The sequence below is a fragment of the Corapipo altera genome, unplaced genomic scaffold (assembly GCF_003945725.1).
Source record: "Corapipo altera isolate COAL_440 unplaced genomic scaffold, ASM394572v1 61553, whole genome shotgun sequence".
NCBI lineage: Eukaryota > Metazoa > Chordata > Aves > Passeriformes > Pipridae > Corapipo > Corapipo altera.
The window spans coordinates 6,282,857-6,306,106 of NW_020884918.1; the positions used below are offsets into that span (position 1 = coordinate 6,282,857).

General features: G+C 48.8%; 1 protein-coding gene across 3 annotated transcripts in view; it reads left to right on the forward strand.

The window, feature by feature from the left end:
• Window positions 1–16,459, forward strand: part of CTIF (cap binding complex dependent translation initiation factor) — a 147,383-nt gene extending 130,924 nt beyond the window's left edge. For all 3 annotated transcript variants that reach the window (XM_027656075.1, XM_027656076.1, XM_027656077.1), the window contains 2 exons: window positions 10,390–10,443; window positions 11,864–16,459. In XM_027656075.1, coding sequence (XP_027511876.1) covers window positions 10,390–10,443; window positions 11,864–12,079 — 270 coding nt within the window. In that variant the 3' untranslated portion in view covers window positions 12,080–16,459. The remainder of the gene's footprint in view (window positions 1–10,389; window positions 10,444–11,863) is intronic.
• Window positions 16,460–23,250: the final 6,791 nt, after the last annotated feature.

The window sequence follows — 23,250 nt, forward strand, 5'->3', positions numbered from 1 at the left end:
TGACCTCCCTGATTCATCCCTCACTGCTGCTGGGGAGGAGGAGAATTAGCACTGGATCCTGAGAGACCCAGCCCAGTTCTTGGTGATTGCTGAAGTCTGCAGGGAAGGAGGGCTGGCAGCCAGTGTGGAGCCACGGCCGCGCTCTGTAGGAGCCGGGACAAATGAGTGGTGTTGGGAGGTTTGGCTCCTCTTGTGTCTCAGTCTCATCCTCAGTGGATGCTGATGGGACACTGACTCAGGAGGTGCCTCTGGGGCTGGGAGCTGCCACCTTCCTGCCAGCCCCCTGCCAGGGGCAGCCACTTACAGCCAAGGTGGTTGGTGCTGAGTGCTGCTTTGGATGCATTTGTTTATTTTTATGACGCCATGTAGCAGCCACACCTGCCTTTACAGCCAGGTAACCTGAGCAGTTGCCTATGGCAACAGAGCGAGGAGGTGGAAAAACTGGCTTGGGGGACTTAAGCTCAAGAAGATGCCAGGTGGCAATGCCACTATTGTCCCCTCAAGGCACCTCACTGGCTGGTGTCCCACGGGCAGGCAACACAGGGTGGGCTCTGCCTGCTCTCACCTCCCATAATAATCCTATCCCACCCCTTGCCCATGTCCCTGTACTCTTGTCCTGCACTGGCCTAATTTATTGTTGAATGTTTAAGTTTCGTCTTGACACTTTCCTCCACCCCACTGAGGTCCCTCTGGATGGCAGCTCCTTGAGCACATTCAGGACATCCCCAAATCTCAAAATCCCCAACCCCTAAATCTCCAAACTTCACAAGATTGTGCTCCTCACCTCCTCCCTGCCACGGATAAGGATGCTAAATAGGGCAGGTCCCGGAATCACACCTCAGTACTGCTCATCCCTGGCCCTCAGACAGAGTTGGGTTATAATCCAGTAGCTACAACCCTCTGAGCCCAACCATCCGGCCCAAATTTTTTCCATCCTGTTGTCCACCCGTGATGTCCTTGCTTGGATATAAGGGGATTGGATATCAGGGGTGACAGGAAGCAGCCCTGCTGTGGCACCATCCCACTCTCAGCCCCCCCAGGTGCATCAGACAGGGCTGTTGGGGCAGGTTCGGAGCAAACCCCAGGAAGCAGCTCATCAGAGAAAGACTAAGGAAGCTGCAGAACTCCTTCTTGCAGGAGGCTGTGGCGGCAGGATCAATTCACAGAGATCCCTCCAGCTTGAGGGGGTTATTGCTGCTGGGGTTACGTGAGTATGCAGGGTATATCCCCAAAAGATATCTTGGGTCAGTGACCTGACCCAAGACAGGCGCTTTTAGGGTCTTACTACCAACCCTGGGGACTGAGGGCAGCTCCCAGGAGCCGTGAAACAGCAGGGATCAGAGCCGGCAGGCTGGCAGCAGGCAGGACAGTTGCTTCTCTGCAGGAGTTGTCTCCTACCTCCAGTCTGGTTGGCAGAGACAATCCCATTTCAGCATCGTTTAAAATCTTGGCACACTCCCATCGCTTCCCTGGCTGGGTACATGCTGCTAACTGAAAGCCTCGGGGGGGTGGTGCAGGGAGGATAAATACTCCCCGTCTAATTGCCTTCCCCCCACGTCTGAGTCTGCGGTGCAGCATGTAGACGGGTATCCACTCCCCTCCCTTCTCTTAGTGCCTGTTATCTCCCGAGGCCATGCTGTGTAATTTAGCAAAATATTCTAACACAGTAATTAACGTCTGAACTTCAAGAGGGCACTGCCTTTTCACTGTCTCCTTCAGAGGAAGAGAAAGGAAAACCTTCCTGGCTGCAGTCATGAGCGAGGAGGGTGGTGCTGTTTGGAAAAGAAAATTGTGTCTTTTAACGTGGGTTGTGTTGGATTTTTTTAATCACTCTCACTTTTTAAAAAGCATCAACCCTTTGAGTTGAAAAAAGGGTCTTTGATAGTATAATGAGATGCTAGGATTTTTAACATTGATTTCCTAGTCAGAGAATGAAGCAGAATTTTTGCTTTATCAAATGAGAAAAGACACCAAGGGGGCTGGATCTTGACCCCAGACTGCCATCCACCCAGGTAGCTCCATGAGGCCAGATCTGAAGAGAAAATAAGTCATTTATGGAGAAGGGGACTTATTTTCTCATAGAAGTGCCCTTCTGGTATCCCCCCAGTCTGGTTCTGCAAAAATCAGCTGTTCAGTCTCCAGTCCAGTGGGACTGGGTCAAACTAGGAAGTGGTTTGTATGGGGAAAGAATGGAGGAGAGTGAGGGCTGTGGGGATGGGAGGGAAGGGATTTCAGGGAGGAACAGAAAAAAAAGGAGACTGGGGGTTGGGGACACATGAAGGAAGAGGAGAGGAGAGCAGAGGAGAGCAACAAGTGGGGAAATATCTTGGGAATCCAGAAGATGAGGGTTGAAGATGTGGAAGAGCTTGGAGAAAAGTCTGGGATTTGGAGCAAGTGTAGCATGCTAATCTGTGGGTTGATGTGGACCTTCACAGCCATGACAGGAGGTAGAGTGCAGGAGCAGGGGTCTGCAAAGAGCAGAGATGGGTGACTCTCTGTAGGGCCATGCTCCAGGGTGGGTTGGATGTCCCTGTACCTCTGCACCTGCCTTGCCATAAGTACATAAGTAAATACCCATGCTAAAAGCTCCCACAACCATAGACCCCCCATAGCTGTGCTGGCAAAAACACTCCTGTGAATGCAGCTTATTTGGGGAAGCGCCAAATTTCCTTTAATCCTGGTCATTTTGGTCAAAGGGCAGGGTTAAGGAGGTCGGGTGTTATTTGGGAGCAGATGAGGGCAGGCCAAACCAAGGAGGGCTGCCCAAGGCCTTCGAGCCCAGCTGCCCTGTTGAGTATTTTATGTGCAGGAACATATTCTTGGAAGGCCACAGGACTTCTCTAGTCCCAGCATTAAAACCATGGTGGCGTATTTCAAATAGGGGAGGGGAAATGCCACCCTTTTCTCTCTGGGACCCACGGAGAAGGCAGCGGAAGCAATTTGGGCAGATAAAGAAACGAAGCTAGATACCATCTCACAGGATGGTCCCTCCTCCTCGCGTGGCTTTGTTTTTCTCCCTCACCCTCCGTACCAGGCATTGTTAGTTCCCAAAAACCCTTTCAATGGGATGTAAACACAACTATTTGCGTCTGCCGCCATGCGCTCTCTCCCTCTGCAGAGCCAGGAAAGCGGAGAGCCTCCGGCCAGCCAGGGTGGAGCCCGCTGCAATCAAGCACGATGGTCTCGGCACTGTTTCTTTCCATGTTTTGTGTTTCCCCGGGACCCTTGGGATGAGATCACATCCTCCTCTCCCAGGGTTATTATGTCTTCGGCCGGGCAGGATGAAGCCGGTCGTCTGGGTGGCTCGAACTCCCCGTGCACCCAGACTGGGTGGCTCTGCTCGTCTGCCTCACTCACCTTCGGGTCCTGGAGGTCCACCTCCAGCCAGGGGATGTGTAACCACCAGGCTACTGTTGGATTGCAGTGTCTGGGTTGATGAGTGACCAGATTTTCTTCATCATTGTCTCCACTAATTGCCTCTTAATGGTTTCCATCTTCGCTGGAATCCTTTCTGCCGTTCCAGATCCCCAGATCCGGGGAGAGAGAGTCATGTTTCATGGTTTCCCTTGTCTACAGTGGAAAGGAGTAGGAGGAGTTTCCCACGACTGGGTACAGGATTTTGTTCCTCTGGCCTTAATTCAATTTGCTGTTAAGTATCTCTGAGTTCCTCAGGAGCCTGACAAGGAGGATAACCAACATTTTGGTTTACTCGATGAGATAAACAAACTAATCTCTTCTTACCCTCCACCCAGGGAGTCCTGGTTGTGTAATAGGAGAACAGAAGTCTCCTCCTCAGCTGAGAGGAGCACATCACTTGTAAAAGGACTTGGTGCCACCAAAACTGCTTTAATTTGTCCAAAATATGTTAGGGAAGGTGCCTGTTATGGACACAGCTCTGAGGTAGCCATGCAGGCACAAGCAGCTCCAGCACACAGGTCCTTCCCCCCTGTGCCACCTCATTTGGGCAGCTGCTTAGGGGATCAGCAGTGACCTCTTCCTAATGGAGCAGCAAGAGTTGCTATCAGTGTGTTCTCACCCAGGCTGAGACCACAACACCTCAATCAGGCAACTGGGAAGAAGGATCCCACCATGAGATGCATGGGCTGGTGGCACCTTGTGCATCATCCACAGGCTTGAAGACTTCTCAGATCCCCAGAGAGGCATGAGTAGAAGGGTGCATGGAGAGAAACACCATTGCTGGTGGAAGCAGCTGGACACAGACTGCCTCTCCCAGCTCAGCTGTGTTTTCAAATCCCAACAAGTCACGTTTTTGGAGCACAGCAGAGCCTGTGCCTCATACAGGGACCAGCACAGACAGCTTCATAATGGAAAGATTTTATCCAAAACTTTGTATTAGGGCAACCTTAGCATCAAATGGATGAGCAGAGCAGATGTGACTTATGCCTGTGGACTTCTAAAGGTGCTCACTTGTTTCTTCTCTAGAAAAAGGTTCCATTTGGCTTCTCTTTCTCCTGGAGAGGGACTCAGTACCCTTTTCAAGAGGGTGGCACTGGCACAGCTTTTTGATGGGCACAGGATCAGCTCAGCTGACCTTCTGGTGTCGTGGGTCAAGGAGCTGATATTCTGATGGGAGCAAATTGTAGAAATCCTGAAACTGGCCCGTTGGTGGAGTGTTTTGTAACTGCTCCTCTCCCAGACCCATGTTTGTACTCTGTGTTTTCCTCAGTCCTGGCTGTTTTCACCACCCCCTGCCTTGTGACAGTAAGAAAAGCGGAGCTGTAGCATTACCTGTAGCTCGGAGAAGTGCGTGACTCTCCCCATGCAGAGCCATTTAGTCCCGTGGATCTTATCTCAGGCATCTTCCCTAAAGACTTGCGACAGTAGGTCGATAAGGGGCCACTGGAAAAGCAGTAAATTGCTATTGATGTCTGTCTGCAGAGAACCTGTCAAGCACAGCAGAACTGGCTTGTGCTCCCAGGAGGACCCACCCAGCAGACTGTGGGGATTCCAGGAGGTTTTGGGGGCAGGAGTTCCCCAGCTGTGGTCCATTAGAGCACTAAGAGCTCTAACTGTGTTAGCAGCACAGCACACCCTGCACCTTAACCACACTGCTGGGGATAATCATAGAACCGTAGAACTGTTTGGGCTGGAAGGAACCTTTAAAGCCCATTTCATTCCAAACCCCTGCAATGGGCAGGGATACTTTCTACTAGACCAGGTTGCTCCAAGCTCCATCCAGCCTGGACTCAGACACTTTCAGGAATGGGGCAGCCACAGCTTCTTTGGGCAGCCTGTTCCAGGCTCACCCTCATTGTAATTTCATCTGTCTATGTAGTCCGAATCTCCCCTGTTTTGGTTTAAAACCATCACCCCTTGTCCTTTCATTACAGGCTGCACTAAAAGCTCTCTCCCCATCTTTCTTATAAGCCCTCTTAAAAGGGGGTCTCCACAATGATCCCAACCACAGAGCTGGAACAAATCCATCCTACTGAGGACAAAGTCCATCACTGCCCTTAACCAAGGGCACTTCTGTTTAAAAGCAAGACTAGGAAGCATCGTCTCTCCTGCACTTCCAATACAGTATGTCTGCTCTGCCTAACCTCCAAGTGGCACAAATAGCTGATTTTTTTTTTCCTTCCCAACCAAAACGTGTCTCCATTTTCACCCATTTCCTCGTTTCACACCTGTGAGCTGGTTACTACCCCCGAGTGATGCGTTCGCAGCGCGCTAGTTGGTTCCCCTGTGGCCGTGGTCCACGCTCCCAGGGGGAATACTGGCAGGCACCTCCTTGTGACCTAGGTGCAGATGAAAAGCATTCCTGTGGGCAGGGACCATGGAGCGGTTGGGAGGCTGGAGCTCCTTGCCCGGGGCTGTCTGGGTGTCCATGCATGTTGCCACCTGGACGGATGAACCCGGGATGCCCGTCAGGGAGCCGGGGCGAGCAGCACACGGGCTGTGGTCAGTCTGGCGTTCCCCAAGTCTCTCCCTGGCCTCTCCATGGCTCTCAGTGGATATTTCCAAGGTTTCCACGCTCTCACACTGTAGTCATCGCCGAAGCATCAGAAAACACGGCGTTCTGAGGGGTAGTTAGTGGCAGGCGTCGCTTATGTGTCATTTTGCAAGCGATATCATACGCAGTAATTAGTGCTGTGCCGTGCAGGAGAAGTATCATTGCAGCTGGAAAGGGTAATGTATGCGTTGGGCTGCTCCCACCCCATCTCCTGGGGGGGAATTGCTGAAGAACACAATTGGACCTGCATGGTTTGCTGATAAGGGGCGGTGGGGCAGGTTCTCCTGTCCTCCTTGTGGTGTGGGCACCCCTGAGAACACCAGGTAAGCACTTCAGCTTCTCTGCAGCCCAGGTGATCTCAGAAAGCAGATAATAAACCCAAATATTTGGGATGAGTCCAATCAGCTCAGCTCTCTGGTTTGCTCCTGGTGGTCTGCACCTCTTGCACATGCATCCATTGCTGTTCAGGAGGACCAAGCTGGTTCTGTCTGTGATGAGGCACAGCTGCAGTTTTGGGGTTTCTTTGGTCCTTCAACTACCACTGCATGCCCACCCCATGTGGCTTATGGTGCTTACCTCTGCAAAGATGTAAAGAGCAGGTTTTGAGTCCATGGAGGCCAGGGAAGGGGGGTCCCAGTAGCACATCATGGAAACCAGTTACACTCAAGAGCCACCCAGCAAGGCACTGCAACTCCCCACCACACATAGCACTTCTAGGAGAAGACCCTAAAATTTATTTATGGGTTGCTTATGCAAATATTTAGTACCCTAAGCCCACTGCACTGACCCTGCAGAAGACCTTGCCCGATGCTCATCTCTCAGCATGACCCAGAAATTCAGAAGGGAAGGCGCCCGATATCTTCCACCAGTCTGCAGAGCAGCCAGTCCAGCACCAGAAACAAAAGTGAGAAGCCTTTCGCAACCAAGGCTGGGTATTATATGACTGGTCGGGCAGATTCTGGCATGCAGCCTCTTCTCTTAGGAAATCAAGCAGACTCTTTGTCTGCTTTCCAGCAGGAACTGCTGCTTTCATTGCCCGGCTTCGCCCCGTAAGGGGGAAACCGGCTGGAGAGCAAAGGGAAGTTTTTCTCTCAGACAGCCCCAGCCCCCAGGGGATGATTACAGGTTAAACCGAGAAGCATGTGAGTCTCAGCTCACCTGTCCTGTTGTCTGCCTCATGCTCCTTTTTCAAATCCCTCGTCCACGTTCAGTGGCCGGTTTGAACCATGTGGGAACCTGGTGGAGAGGGAAGGGATGGTACCCGTGGTGGGAGTTGGGCTGTGGCATGCAGCAGGGAGGAGCAGCTATAAATGGTTAAATAAATAATAATTCCAATGTGGGAGTGCTAATTTAATGGGTATAGCGTGTTTACCTTAAAATATTGTAAGTAAATATGAATTAGGTTGCGAACGATGGATGCAGTTGGCTGGGTGGTCACACAAGTGCCAGTACTTCAGGGCTGTGATTTCCCTGGACCTCTCAAACCATTTGCACCATTTTTTTCTTGCAGCCCCCATCAGGGCTGACTCAGGGGTCAGAGAGCTTTGGGAAATGCTGTGCTCCTGCTGAAGCAAGCTCCCAGGTGCTTTGGGGTGGCCTGGTGCTCACATGGGGCACCGTGGGTGGGGATGGAACACCCTTTGAGAAATACATGCAAGTCATCATAGATGAGTGAAGAGGTTGATAGTAGCAACCCTAGGCAGCATGGTCCTTCCAGTCAGCAAGCTTCATTGCCTGTGCCAGGCTTCCTCCTGCCCCATCATGCAGGGGTCAGCAGCAGATAGTTAATGCCTGCACCCCAGCATACTAGAAACATGATCAGGAACATGCAGAGAAACAGGGACACCTTTCTGATCCCCCACTCTTCGGTCCATTGCACTGATGCAGGTGGCTGACAACCATCTGTGGCCATGGATTTGGACTCTTGTTCCCCAGAGCACTACCAGATCTGAGTGGTGGGCCCTGCTCTGCTGCACAGGGATGTACCTGGGCTTGGTGGGCAGGTTGTGGGCTGCCCCAGCCTACATGTCACAGGCAGGCTCACCTGTGGTGCTTGGGACTGGTATCTCTTGGTACCTGGGTGGAGCAGTGAAGCACATGGTGCCTTGGATGAATGAGGTGGGGCACATAATGCCTGAATGGAGCAATGGAGCATGTGGTGCCTGGACGGGGCAGTGGAGGACATCCTGGATGGACAAGGTGATGTACATGGTGTCTCCATGGACAAGGTAGAGTAAGTGGTACCTGGTTGGATGAGATGGAGCACATGCATTCTCCCTGTTCAGCCAAGTCACATCAGGTGAGGTCCAGGAGGGCAAGGATGAAGTTAGAGGGTACCTGCCCAGGGCTGGGGGTAGGATATATTCTGTTTCATCATAGGTAGGTAAGACTGTTATTCCCTAACCAAATATCTGAATGCTTGACAGTGACATGTTCATCCTCACGAACACCTTTTGAGGTAGGGAAGTGTGTCTCAATCCTGCAGGTGGGAAGGTGGGGCAAGGAAAGCCCAAGTGAAGTTGCAGCTTTTCCACTGAGAGCTGGATCATTGAGGAGACCACAGCAGAGGATGGGCTGGAGCTGGACCTTCTTAATCAACCCTAACTCCATTTTCATGCTTGAATTTTCATGTTATGTTCTTTACTAAAGAACAGCAAAAATAAGAAAGGTGAATATGTATTTTATTTGTGGCCCTACTTCATCCCACACTCATGAGCTCAATACCCCAGGAGGGAATTTCTGGACTATTCCTGTTTATATTTTTCCCTAATTTTTTTTTTTCCTTGATAGTGTTGGGTTTAAAATAATCTCACAGGCGTTTTTTTGTGAAGAATCTGTGAGCTGTTTTTGAGAAGTTATCTCAGAGCATGTGGCTTGGGCTTAACTAACAGTTTCCAACCATCTCAGCAGAAAGATAAACTGGGCTGGGGGGGAAGGAGGGGAGAAAACACTGTTGCATGACTCGAAAACCCTGGCTGAACCTTTGGCTAATGTGAGATAAAACCAGTGGACAATGTGCTCATGGAGATGCTGTAAACATCATCTTCAAAGTGAACGAACTGCTGTCTGCCGAGTACATAAGAGGCTGAAGACAAAACTCTTGAGAGCAATGATAATTCCTTGCATTACCTCTTTTTTCCCCAGCTATTTTCCAGCCGTTGTGGAGCTGGTAAACAAACAGGCGTTTATTTGTAAAGGAAAGGAAACAAGGAAAAACAAGAGTGGGAAGGAGAGATGATAAGGCTGAGAATCACAATTCTGATTTTAGCTAAAGGATGTGACTTTGGAGGACATTCAGTTACGCTGAGCAACTTTTATAAGGGCAGTTTTAATCAGTTCAACTCCTTTTCCGAAGTTTGCCTTGCCCTAATGAATTTCATAAACTAATAAAGCCAGTTTTCCCATTTTTTTCTCCTTTTTTCTCAGTGGTTAGTGCATGCACTCAACTCCCCACTGCATGCAGGGATTAGCTTGGGACCATCAGGCATTGTTCATCCCAAAGTGATGGGATGGAAGTGGCCATGGCCTTGAGCATTGCCAGTACTTGTCATAAAGATGAAAACAAAGAAAAATGTGTATTTTTGGTCCCGTTTCAAGAGTCCTTGCTCATGGTTTCAAGGTTTGTGGGGTGAGACATGCTGAGGTCCCAGACTTTGCTGCTGTCAGGTAGAGACACTGACCCTCACTGCATGACCTGAGTCAAAACCAAGTAGGATGAGCATCTTCCTGCACCATCCCATGCCATGCCCAACAACATTTTGGGTCTTTCTTGAAAGTTGCTCCTGCTTGCGAGCTCATGTTTGTGACACAGAGTTCACGGAGAGCAGGGTTGGAGTTGGTGCGCCTGAGACTCCCTAGTTTCACTGGCACCCATTGCACCTGCAGCACTGTATAATCAGCCTAGAAGGAGCTGTATTAATTAGGGTTTATTGGATGTAAAACTTTCCCATCAGGTAATTTTTAGGCTTTCCAAAGTGTCCCCGTGGGGATGGGGAGGTTTGGTGGTGAGTGGCTGCCTCTTGGGCAGAGCCCTTCCCTCCCAAAGAGCTGCTCCCAGGTCTGTACTGCTCCAGTGTTGTTGACTGATGGTTGAATTTAGTCACTGTGTGTGTGAAATGAGTGTGCTTTCTCGTTGCCTGCCGTGGGGTAAAACAAAGCATTGTTACCTGAACAAAATTTATTATGAAAGTTGTTAATCTAAATTTAACCCTGTATTTTGCCGCTGTTTACCTGAAAATTTTGTGTGGACAGTCTCTTTTCTTCCCTCTTTTTGATTTCCTGTTCTTTCCTCCTGGAAGTGTCAAAAGCCAGGCTGCATGAAGAGGTGCAAGGAAGGTCATAAGGGAGGAGGAGGAAGAGGAGGAAGAGGATGATGAGGTCATGGATTTCTCACTGCTTCTCTCTTCTCTCTTTTGCAGTTGTTGCAATCTCAGGATGTGAAGGAAGACGCCGTGCTCTGCTGCTCCATGGAGGTAGGGAGGCACCTGCACATCTGCCCTAATCCTCATTGCTTTGCCCCTTCTGTCCTTGGCCATGCATGTGCAACGTTTACAGACCCAAACAGCTGTGTTGCTTCTTTGAATTATGGAATGACAGAGTGGTTTAGGTTGGAAGATATCTTTAAAGGTCATTTGGTCCAACACCCCTCTGCAAAGGGCAGGGACAACTTGCTCTAGCAGGTCCATGTCCCTACTATGCTGAGGACTCCAGAGCTGGATTCAGGACTCTAGTTGGGGTGTCACAAAAACAGAGTAGGTAAAAGACATCATAGTGAGATAAGAGGTGGCCCTTGAGACTCTGTCACTGGACTCCTGGTACTTGTAAATGGACTCAAGAAGTTTGGTAGCTGGGGTCCCATCACAAAATTATATCATCCTCCTTCCTTCAAATCTCGCCCTCCATTAATTTTTTAAGCGTAGAAATATCTGTGTTGGAGCAAAGGCTGTCCTGTGGCTCATATGAGAGGTTTGCACTGCTCAGCAGCAGTTTCTCAGAGAAATGCTGGTACAAATATAGCTGAGTTTCATTAGTTACTTTTTTGGGAAATGATTGGCCCATGGGGATAGATGCTTTCCTTGCAGAGAGCAGTTGAAATTGCAGCCTGAATGGTTAAAATTCAGCTAAGCAACAGGCAGCCTGGGAGAAGGGTTTGACTTTTTAAGGTGAAGACCTTGGGGAGCTCTGCTTTGGGGAGCCTTCCATGCCGGGGGGCTCACCATTGTCCACCCCAAGCTTGGACCTTCTCTGTGGAACCACCTCAGGCTTATGCTGCTCCATGGAGGCTCTTCAAGTAGTAATTGTTTCAGAAAAAGCCCTTGGCTGTGCTCAGCAAAGCTGCACAACAGGTATAAATGCAGATCTCGGCAGAGCAAGATTTGTTATGCACACAGGAGTGTTCTGCTTATTCCAGCTAATGACTGGGAGTCACTGGGAGCTGTGAATCAGCGAGTAAATGAAGGGCCAGGTAGAAGGCAGGAATACCACATCACAGCCTGCACTTTGTTTTGACAATAGCGTGATTTTTAGGTGGGATTTTTTTTCTTCTTCTTTTTTTTTTTTTTTTCAAAAGAGATCCAGCGTTGCCGCCTTTGAAGTCAGTGGGAGCTGAACCATACGCTCCTCCAGCAGCCCAGCGCTGATGCTTTTGAAAACCTCGCCCTTCAAGCTCAGCTCTTGGAGCCTGCTGCTGCTGGGTGGTTTTGGTTTTCAGAAGCCACGACGCCTTTAACCTTGCCTGCACCACACAGGGGAGAACTGGAGGGACGGGAGGTGTCTGAAAAAGGCAGTGGGGTGTTTTAATATTGATAGAGGGATAGAATCACAGACTATCTCAAGTTGGAAGGGACTCACAGGGATCAATAATCCACGACTGACCCCTTCTTCTCCCAACAGCTGCAGAGCACTGGCCGGCTGCTGGAGGAGCAGCTGCCCGAGATGATGACGGAGCTGTTGGCGATTGCACGCGACAAGATGCTGTGCCCCTCCGAGTCCATGCTGACGAGGTCCCTGCTGCTGGAGGTCATCGAGCTGCACGCCAACAACTGGAACCCCCTGACACCCACCATCACGCAGTACTACAACAAGACCATCCAAAAACTGACGGCTTGAGGGGCAGGGCGAGGTGGGGTGGGAAGGGACGAGGAGAAGACACGCGCCTCGATGGGATCCGGCAAAAGCTTTTCTGATTTAAACCCCCCCAGCAGACCAAACCCCAGCATGCTCGAGAATACGTTCGTGGGGTGGGGAGGGAGAAGCATGTTTCTTTTTCAGCCGCTCCGCCAAGTGCCACCCCTCCTCCCCGCCGTGGTTTTGTTTTAGGGGTTTCTTTTCTGAACTCATTGCTCAAGCGGCAGCAGCGCATCCCGCCGGGTTATTGTTTGGCTTTCGAAAGAAGACACAGAATTTGGAAAAGGAAAAAAAAAAAATATATAATCCAAGTGGGGGCTAGCATTGTTTTCACGCCGTCCTCCTGCCTTGCCCTGGCCAACTGGCAGGAGACAGCAAGCAGCAGATGTCTCGGGAGGACAAAGCCAGACACACACTACACCAGACGCTCATAATTGATGGCTTTTGTCGAGCAGGGCTTGCGTTAGGTTACCCCCCTCCTTCTCTTGTTTTCGACTTTCTGTGTGTCCCCCCACCTACCCGCCACCCCTTTGAGAGCAGATCGGAGAGCGGGACGACTTTCTTATTTGCACTGGCTTTTCTTTTTCTCGAGCATTTGTAATTTCTTCTTATTTTATTGTATCGTCGAACGGACAATTGCAAGCAGCTCGGAGGCGCATCGAGCAATGCCTTCCCACAAGCTGGCTAATGGTTTATGTGAAGATGCTGAAGCAGAAGGAGTGTTTTAAATGAGTCCAAAAGCCACTGCAGAAGTTACATAGCCACTGTCATCTTGCCAGTAACCTCTTTGGTGGATTGAGAAACATGTTCTCTGAGCTGGGGGCTCTAAAAAAAGGGGATTCTGCGGCTCTTGCTGTTCAAGTTGCCGTTATTCCTCAGCCACTATAACCCTTTTTTTTTTGTAATACTTTTTTTTTTCCATTGAAGGAGTGCTTTATTGTAATTACTGTCACGGTTGTAATTATGCATTTAAATCCAGGCCTGTTATAGTTGGGCCTAATGATGTACAGGACGAGGGAGAAATGAAGGTTTGATGTTCTTCTTTGGAGACTGGTCAAAGAGAAGACAAACAATGTATGGCAAAACAAAAGAGTGAAAAAAGAAGACGAAAAAAATAGATAAAGCCAAAAATAGAGGTTTTGAGCCTGGCTTCTAACTAGCTGAATATGTTATCCAGTGTTTCTAGGTGTGCAGTGTGCAGGAGAAGCTGTGTCCCGTGGTCGGTGTAAGTGGCACCATGTCATTGAGGGATGGGTGACTGATTTTCAGAGAGGCAGAGTTTTCTCGGGGATCCCCAGGTTGCTCCAGGATCCTCTCGTTGCTCCGTGCTGGAGCATCCCAATGGAGAGGGTGGCTGCAGGGGACCATGTTGAGATGCCACCTGGATGAGGAAATGCCCAGAGGATGAGGAGGCTGGTCCGGAGGAACACCACGCCGTTGCATCGCTCCCCAAATTGTGAAGAAGATTTGATCGTCTCCTTATTTGTTCATCTGTCAACACTTTGACTTACTAAATCCCTCCAGGTGCTTATTTTAGTGAAGCCTAATGAGGGTGCAAGCTGCCCCGTCCCATCTGCACAGCAGATGAGGAGCCAAGGAAGGCACGATGCCGGCAGCCCATCCTGTTTTTTCCCATTATTCAATTTACTTTCCTTTACTGTGATAAGAGAATTCATGCTGCGATGACGGCGCACTTGGACCCCGGACCAGGCAGGCTGGATCTGAACACAGCAGCTCAAACCCATTTTTCCAAGGAAGATGTTGAATTTCTGGTGGCTTGTAGAGAAGAGAGATTTCACCCCGACCTCTTTGGATGTGCAGTATGTTCTTGGGTGCCTTATGAATGTGTTGGTCTGTACGTGATGGGGAGGAAGCTTTTGCTGCAAAATTTAAAGGGCAGAAGTTTTCAGCAGAAAATGCATTGCAAGAGGCGGGAGTCATGATGCTGGAGTTCAAAATTATTTGGATTCTCGTCTGATTGTCTGCTGATCCAGTTTTTATTCCACACATAGAGCAAGAGGAGCAAGCTGAAAACGGGAGCTTCAGTTTTCCTGTCTGCTCAGAAAGCAGCAAAATGATTTCTGAGTGCACCGGAAGTGTCTGGAAAAATGAATTTTTACTTCATGGATTTGAACCCAGGAACTTTGCGTGGTGACAACGCCTTGCGTTGGGTCAGCTTCATTAGTAGCAATGGGGTTTGAGAGTATTAATGAGCAGATGAACTTCATTAAGGCAGCAAAGCCCATCAGTATTACAAGGCTCAGGGTTGTGCCCATTGCTCTTTGTTTTTTCCTGCTCCCTGAGTTCTCAGGGAGTGGAGTAGAAGGGGATATAACACCCATCGCAGTGCGCTCAGGCACAGCATCAGTCTTCTGGGAGAAGACCTGAAAACCAGTTTTGTCTTCATTTTTTTTTTTTATTTTTTACGGAGCAGAAAAGTCCTATAACAGGGACGCAGCCTGATGGGTCGGGGTGCCAGGGATCCTGCCAGCAGCGATCCAGACCACCACTCCGGCCCCTGCAGCTTCTCACATCCCCTAGAATTTTTTCTTGGGATGTAGCGAAAGAAAAAAAAAAAAAAAAAAAAATCCAGAGACTTGGGGATTTTGTTTCTAAAAACTTGAATTTTCATCAGTGCATCAGGAGGCATTCAGAGTCAAAGTGTAAGCCACAAGGCAGTATTTCTGCTAAAGCGTTTCCCTACCCCTGCCTGCTGTGAGGGTTTATTCAATTTTCCCATTGCAGGGCAATCCTGCAACCCCCACTGGCCAGGCTTGGCCCATGACTTTCCCTTCCAACACTGGGATTTTTCCCAACGAAGAACTTTTATGTGGAGTCTGTTTGGTTTTGGTGTCTTGCCATTTATCTCTGCTATTAACATGGGTTCGTCCAGCCATTAACTGCTTTGGTACATCAGTCACTCTGTTGGATATCCGAGAATAAAAGTGTTGACCAAAAATGGGTTTTTTTTCCCCAAAATTACATGCTGCCAATAGTATCTTTCTGAAGGCCGTCTGTAGGAAGCCGGCAGTCACGTGGCATCATGCACCAGGGTACCGTGTTGGGAGAAGAGGCACCATGAGGACATTTGATGAGGAGCAATGCTGGGGAATTTTTTGGGGATGCCTGGTGAGCACCTGGGGATCCTAGAGTGTTTTCTTCTCTTTTTTTTTTCCTTGTTTGTCTTTGTGTAGAAACAGTCGCCAAAGAGCGTAATTCTCTCCAATGTGTATTTTTAGATGCAAAGCCACCAGCTATGTCTCCCCAGATTAGCCAGATTCCATCTTTGCTGCTCAGTAAAAATCATCTGTGTGGGGTTTTGCTACGTTGTCCCCATGTGACTACATCAGCAAAGGGGGAAAATAACCTCCTGGGGCCAAATATGTGTGGGGCCAAACCTCGGACTGGTGCAAGAGCGAGGGGCTGAAGCCTCTGCGAGGAGTGATGCTCCATACCATGACCATGCCCCTTTCCCTCGGATGCAGGGCAGGTTTTCTGGCTCCCTGCCAGATTCCCCAGCATCTCATTCACCTCATTCCTGGTGAAATTCTTTCCCAAACTTATGGGTTTTGCTACCCACAAAGTGACTTGCTTGGTTTCCCCATGAGAGATTTCACCCTTGTTTGGAGAAGTCTCATGTATAGGGAGGTGAAACAGAAGTGGGGGAAAAGAAAGGAAAAGTAAGTGATTTGCTTGGTTCCCCCCTTCCCTTGAAGGAGATTAATTAGTATCTATTCTTAGCATGATTGATGGCTTTGAAAGAAAACTTGTCAGAATAACTTATGATTTATTTTCATGCTTATTTTTATAACATCCCTCACTTGGAAATCACTCAAAATCTTAAATATGATTTTTTTTTTTTTTTTTATTTCCCTGCTGGGTATTTTATGGCTTTACACTAATTTTACTCTTCTTGGCGTTAGCTATTAGACAGTCACGGTGATATTTTCAGTATTCTTTCAGGAGAAATTATATTAAGGGTTGCAAAGTCCACTGTCAATAACCAGGGGAGCTGCGGTGTCCTGCAGAACACAGAGTTAACGCTAGCAATTTTTTTTTTTAATGTATTTATTTGCATTTGAAAAAGCAACATTTTTAATTTAATCATATTTGTTAAACTAAGCGCTTTAAGAAAAAAAATTTTTTAAAAATTTAAAAAAAAAGCAAAAAGGTTTTGGGGAGAATAAAGACTAGATATTCATACTAGAGAAATCACAAACTCATCGTTGTCAGCATTTCAGAGACTGTTAAAACAAGGGAGCTAATCACTCTTTGTGGCAATTCAGTCTTTGTTTATAGAACATCCAGACCCACTGTATGCTATAAAATGCATCATCTGAGTAATAAATGTTTTAAGCTTGACATTTCCCCATCTCTTTGTGGGTACACACTATCGCTTCTGCTGGTCTGGGAGGGAACGTCCTTTTGTTCAGGATGGAGGAAAAGGAATATGGAGGGGGGAGGGGAGAGAAGATTATCCCTCATGGTGTCTACTTGGAAATACAGCTTGGTAGTGCTCTGTGAGGGTGGCTCAGCCTGTGCTTCTGATGCTGGGTCACATCCTGCTGCACCTCTGGGTGGAGTTGGTCCCTCTTGCTCCCCATCACTTCTCACGGGGTTGAGGATGAAGCCCATGGGAGCAGTGCAAAGGGCTCAGAGGTCCATGGGTGATGGATTGGGCCACTCTCCTGTCTCTGCCTCCACAGCTGCCTGCTCCCATCTGTTTGTGCCCTACCTCAGCTGAACCTACAGGTCTGTTAGAGGACCCCCTCGATTTATCACATCAGTTTTACCCAACACTGGCAATGAGGGCTTGCAAACCACTGCTGCCTGTTAAAAAACAATCTTTTAAAAAGTTTTTATTCAGAGGTCTCCCCTGGAAAACCCTTCTCTAGCCCATGCCAGTTAATCATTGGCTAACTGAAGTACGTGTATTGGCCTAAAACTTGTCCTGACCTGAGGATGGGAGAAAGAGGGGAAAAAGTGGTGGAAGGTGAAACAAGGAGTGACAACAACACCAGGATCCTGCAGGGAAATTCACGTTCCTCCCCAGCACTCTAATCCCCATGTTCTCTCTTCGTTTCCCTAATGCCAGAGCATCTTCTCATTCAAATAATGGTCTCACAGGACACAACTAAGCATCTCAGATGTCCAAACTCCCCTGGGGACCAGCCCCTCCTAGATCCAATATGTTTGCTCCAGAGAGCAGGGCTTTGGGGGAAATTCCTATCATTAGCCAACGTGTCTTGACTTCAGCATGGTACCCATTCACTGGAAACCTCACCTACTCCCACCTCTTTAAGGAATAGTGGGCTTGAAACTGAGCCTCAGAAAGTTGAGTTTGGGATCATTCAAGATTTAGATGGGATATTGGGAAGAACTTCTTGGCTGTGAGGGTGGTGAGTCCCTGGCACAGGTTGCTCAGAGAAGCTGTGGTTGCCCCATCCCTGGAAGTGTTGAAGGCCAGGTTGGACGGGGCTTGGAGCAACCTGGGCTGGTGGAAGGTGTCCCTGCCTATGGCAGGAGGTGGAACTGGGTGAGTTTTGAGGTCCCTTCCAACCCCAACCATTCTATGACTCTATGACCTACCATAAATGACCATGTGCCACCCTTTCCAAGGAGCCATCCCTCACATCCCTATCATGAGCTCCCACCTACAGCCAGACCCTACAGCTCCAGGTTTTGCTGGAGCTGGAGTTTGACCTGTTCCACAAAATCAGGGTTTCAAGCATCTGGACCAGGTTTGGGAAGACTTTATCAGCAATGGAGTTGGACTGGGAGCAGTGAAGCCAAGAGCAGAGATGATCCCTGGGCCCCTGGGACCACCAAGAGACATTAAATGAGAAAATAACCTGCAGTAACAGAAAATTTGGAGCAGATGGATGGGCATCGGTACAGAGCTGAAGCTTTCAAGATGCAGGAATATTTCTGTGAATTCCTCATGACTGCCAAAATCCCAGACAGCAGCAAATAAAGAAACCCTATGGATCACAGTAAGTTCCTTTGGCTTTCCTAAAACATGGCAAATCTGCAAATAGCTGGGATGCAGGATGTTCTCTTCTTCCACCAGCTCCAGTCCTGTACTGGATATTAAGGGGAGATTTTAAATGCTTGTGCTGGTGGCAAAATGGGTAACAAAGATAAGTAAGCTTAGTGTAACAGCACTGCTGCTGTGTTTGCCAGCTGAACTGTAGCTTCAATGATTATTGCTTGGGATCCAAGAAAAACACTGATAGTAGAACAATAATGCACACTACAAGAATATATGGCCTCTTCCTTTTGGGTCCAATGTTGTGATCCTTAGCTAGGAAACTGGAGACTTGTGTGGCTGCATAAATATGACTACTGAGCTTAGCTTGATGTCTGTTCTACTCCTCGGGACTTCTCTGAATTCCTAGGGACAGATTTCTGCAAAAAATATCACGTACTTAGATATTTGGACTATATTTTATTGATTTAAACATTTACAGGATACCTACACTTCCTATACCTCTTGGAGAGTCCTGTGGTTATCCTTTCTGTCACAGATTAGCATGAGGTCTTGAGGACAGATGGTCCCAGAAATGGAACCTTTATAGGGAGGTGGTTTGACTTTACCCCCTGTGCCAAGGCACTGCTCCCTTTGGAACTGCAGCCTCTGAGGGGAGTAAAGTTGGTATTGCAAAGGACAAAGCCTTGGTGGATGGGATGCTCAGCTGATGCCTCATTCCGTGCCAGATCAAAGCCATTTCCCACCAGTCATGGCCGTGCCACAGAGTTAATGGGAAAAAATACTAACTCCCTCTCAAGAGAAATACTGAGATTTCAGAATTCCATTCTGTCCTAAATCATCCCAGTTTTTTCACCAAACAAAGCGTTTTGTTTCGATGTATGTTATGTTGCTGTAGCAATAACATTTAAACAAATTGTTTGGATTTTATTAGCTCAGACCTTCTCAATAACTTCCCATAGAGCTTTCCCGTCTGAAGTTTCCACTTTGGGGAAAGTGATGCCAGGAGATGGCAAAGGTCTGATGGGAGAAATCACCTCTACCATGCGCTGCATGGTCCTGGCCTGGCTTCAGCCTCTGCTCCTCTTCCTCCAGCCCCGCCAGAGGGAAATGCATCAGCATTTCTGGCCCCACACATGTCATTCTTGATGTCCAAATACATGACATGTGGCCTCCTGTGAAGCCAAGACTTCAAGCTGAACATCAGGAGGAATTTCTCCCTGGGAAGGGTGGTCAGGCATTGAAAGGAGCTGCCCAGGGAGGCGGTGGATCCCCATCCCTGGAAGTGTCCAAGGAACGACTGGACGTGGCACTCAGTGCTCTGGGCTGGGGGACAAGGTGGGGATCAGACACAGGCTGGACTTCATGGTCTTGGGGGGCTTTTCCGACTTAAATGATTCTGTGATTCTGTGAAGTTGTGGGATGGGGTAGACAGACCCTGCTGATGGTGCTGGTGACCCCACGTCAGTCATCGGTGACAGAGCTGTGAGAAGAAACCAGGTCTTGGGGCAGATCCCTGCCTTTGCAGCTGTTGGAGGTGTGGTGGATACAGTTGTCCAAGGAACTGGGCTGCCGTGAGGGTCTGCATGAGTGGGAGAGGTTATAGAATCATGGAGTCCCAGAATGGGATTTGGGTTGGAGGGGACCATAAAGATCATCTAATTCCATCCGCCTGCCATGGACAGGTCAAGAAAATGGTCCATGAGGTTCCGTGGCATCAAGGACCAGTGCAAAGTCCAAATGGGTGATTATGGAGACCATTTCCACACTTCTACCGGCAGCACCAAGCCTGGGTTTTAATTGGGGGGTGCCTGAAGATATAGGTGGATGCCCCAGGTTTACCAGTCCGAGGGACAAATCCTGTCTGCTCTTGCTTCATGCACGCACCAAGGAGAATTTCCTTCTGGCTATTGTCCTGAGGGTGGAGGTGGGGAACAAACTGTGCCCTCTTACCTTTAAAAATAATAATTATGAGCTCTGGAGGAGCCTTGGCTTTTTTGGCACAGTCCTATGCTCTGGCATCAGATGTGCAGGAGCTGGAGCCAGGCTGCCATGCACAGGTGAGTTGAGAGCAGCATCAACCTGGTGTGCCATGGTCAGGTATCAGCTGAGCTGGGGGTTCCCCAGGTCCCTTCTGTCAACCGCAGCCAAATTATCTGTCACTGGCACTTTCTTTTTCGATGTGGTAAAACCCAAAATAAATCCTGAGGAGCATTTACTACCCCCTGCCTTGATCACAAAATCGTAGAATACTGGAATGGTTTAAGTTTGAAGGGACCTTAAAGTTCATCATATTCCACCCCCCTGCCATGGGCAGGGACACCTCCACTAGACCAGGTTGCTCCAAGCCCTGTCCAACCTGACCTTCAACAATTCCAAGGATTAGCACACTTCAAGCTCAGAAAAAAAAAATTTAAACTGGCATTTTTTTCGATAATTTAAAATGTTGAGGTCCAGAAAAGGTCAAATTCAACTTTCAAAGCAAGTCTGGAAGAGGCCAGATTGGGTAGGTTAGCAGCTGTGCAACATAAGGGTGGGAGGAAAAACTGCACCAGGGGATGGGTTATCCAAAACCTGTCTGGTGGTAATTACACATGTCGGCTGATGAAAAACTGGTTTGAGGGCAAACACTGTAAAAATATTGCTGTGGGGAGAGAAAGAGGACAGAGATTATGAAATCCAGTTGGTGGATTGTTTTACAGCGAAGGTAACTTCTATCCCCGGGGCTGGATTTTACAACTCGTGGAAGAAACCAACCCCCAGTTAGCAGGACTGCTCTGCTCTTCTTTTCAAACAGAAAAAAAATGCAGTGTATTTGTTAGAAAACATGCTTTTGTGCTGATTTCCTGAAGATAAATGCAGTCCTATTTTTTGGGGGGAGAGATGAAGCGTTTGGGGGAGGGATAGAGTTGTATGCAGTGACTACAATTGGTTTTACAATCATATCCTGCGGTATGTATTTTTATAAAAATCACATTTCTGCTGCTTTTCTGAGCAATTAAAGGTGGTGCTGTGTGGGATCACTGCTCTCACAGGGGTTCTAAACCCAAATAACACAGTGCTGCTGCTTGGGTTCTGTTTTTCAGCCCATTTCACCAATTTTTTTTTCTCCCATTTGCTCTCTGTCCTGTAATTTACATTTCCCTTTGCTCCTTCGTGTTTGCAGGGGGGGCTCCTTCCCCTCTCCAGCCCTGTACTGTCACGTTTGGGCACTTCAACTCCCTTTCCACAGCTGAGGATGCTGGTGATGATGAGTTGTCCTTGTGTCAGTTCCCACCTGCACTCACCTTTTTAGGGACAGAGTCCTTGGTCCCTGCAGTTCACATGTAGGTCCCCAGAACCTTGCACAAGGGTTTTCTCCCTTTGTTAACACCTTCTGCAACACTTTAGATTTGTAAAATCATAGAATCAGAGAATTGTTTGGGATGGAAGGGACCTTAAAACTCATCCAGTTCCACACCCCTGCCATGGGCAGGGACACCTTCCACTAGACCAGGTTACTCCAAGCCCTGTCCAACCCGGCCTTGGACAGTTTCAGGAATGGGGAGTCCACAACCTCCACTTTTCCAGGGTTGTGCTGTACTTGCATCCCAAAATCTCTCCAGAAATCACCACCACCCACATACCAATGTAAATACTGCAAGGATGTTGCAGGGAGCCTCCTCTCCCCTGCTCATCTCACCCCTCTGTGCACAACCCTTAGCCTCCCAGTTCCTCCCCTCATTACCCTCTCCCCCACTTCTAATTGCTCCCGTGGTGCTGGATCAAAGTGGCACTGGATAAAAGTGGCACTCCTAAGGGAAGCAGTGGGAAAAAAAAACCAAAACAGGTCCAACAAGCAGTTGTCCCTTGGAGACCTGTCTCAGCTGGGGGTGGTCCTGGCTGGACACAGCCTGGGGACAGGCTGGACACAGCCTGATCCTGGGGACAACCAACCCCATGGGATGGTGATGCACCCTCAGCAGAAGGTCCCATGGGGTGTCTGGGAGATGTGGCCTTGTGCTCATTGTCCCGTGGGACATGGGCAGGAGGTTTTGGGGACACCCAGGGGGGCTGGAGGAGGGGTGGGAGTCAGGGCTGGATTACCCTCAGGGCACCATGCCGGAGCCTATTTTCTGGTGGGAACTGTCAGGATAAAATTAGAAGTAGGTTGAACTTTATCTACAACTTGAACTGAGGCTGAACTCAGCCCTGTTTTGTTTTGGTTTTTCCAAGTTCAGTGGAGTTCGTAGGGAGGGAGGCAAGTGGGGGGGCACTGGATTATTTTATTATAACTTGCTCTTTCTGTGATTCCACTGGCGTTTGAGTGCCTCATCAGCTTGGAAAACCTCTTCTTGTGGTAGTATTCCCAGTTCAAGATGGTGATGTGGTGGCTCAAATACTGCCACTGGCATTTTTAACATGTCAGATATTTGGGCAGTGCAGGGCTGATCAAGCCTTCCCCTAGCTCAGCCCTGGGTCTGCCCCAGCCCAGCCCAGGGTGGGAAGACAAAGGGGAAAACTTGGAGTGAGTTTGGAAGGTGGCACTGTGCAGAAGGAACACCGTAGTCTGAAATGGAAATTCTTCAAGGGATTTTTGGCACAGTTCTGTCCCATGTCAACCTTCCAGCATTGCCAGCACTACTCCTGATCCTCAGTTTTGTTGTGGCCACCCCATAGTGATGAATTTGCTTGCCTGGACACGCACCAAGGGACCTGGGAGCCAGAGCCATGCTCCACGTCCCTGACCCCCTGGGTTTTGCAAGCTTCTGGCACCCATGCAGAGGTGTGTGGGTGGTGCAGAGAGCACGTATGGCACCGTGCACCTCGCTCTCGGGATGTGACAGTCCTCTCTGGCCCACAGGAGCTGGTGCAAGTAGCAGCACAAGGAGACGGTTGCGGGGATTTCACACAGAACCCATAGCAGAGCTGCAAAGGGACAAGTGGCACTGCATCACTCCAGGGCCAGTTGTGCTTTCCAGTGAGCCAACCATCTCTTCCCAGAATAGATAGGAGGCTTTTACCACATGATTATTTCACCTCCTAGATTACTCAAGAGTTTGTAGAAACTTTACCGAAATTTTAATAGAGATGCCTCCTAGATCACTGACAAATTTAGGGAATGCACAGGGCAGACTCATTTCCTGGAATAAGACCTACTGGAGGAAAAGTCCCTCCAGGCTGG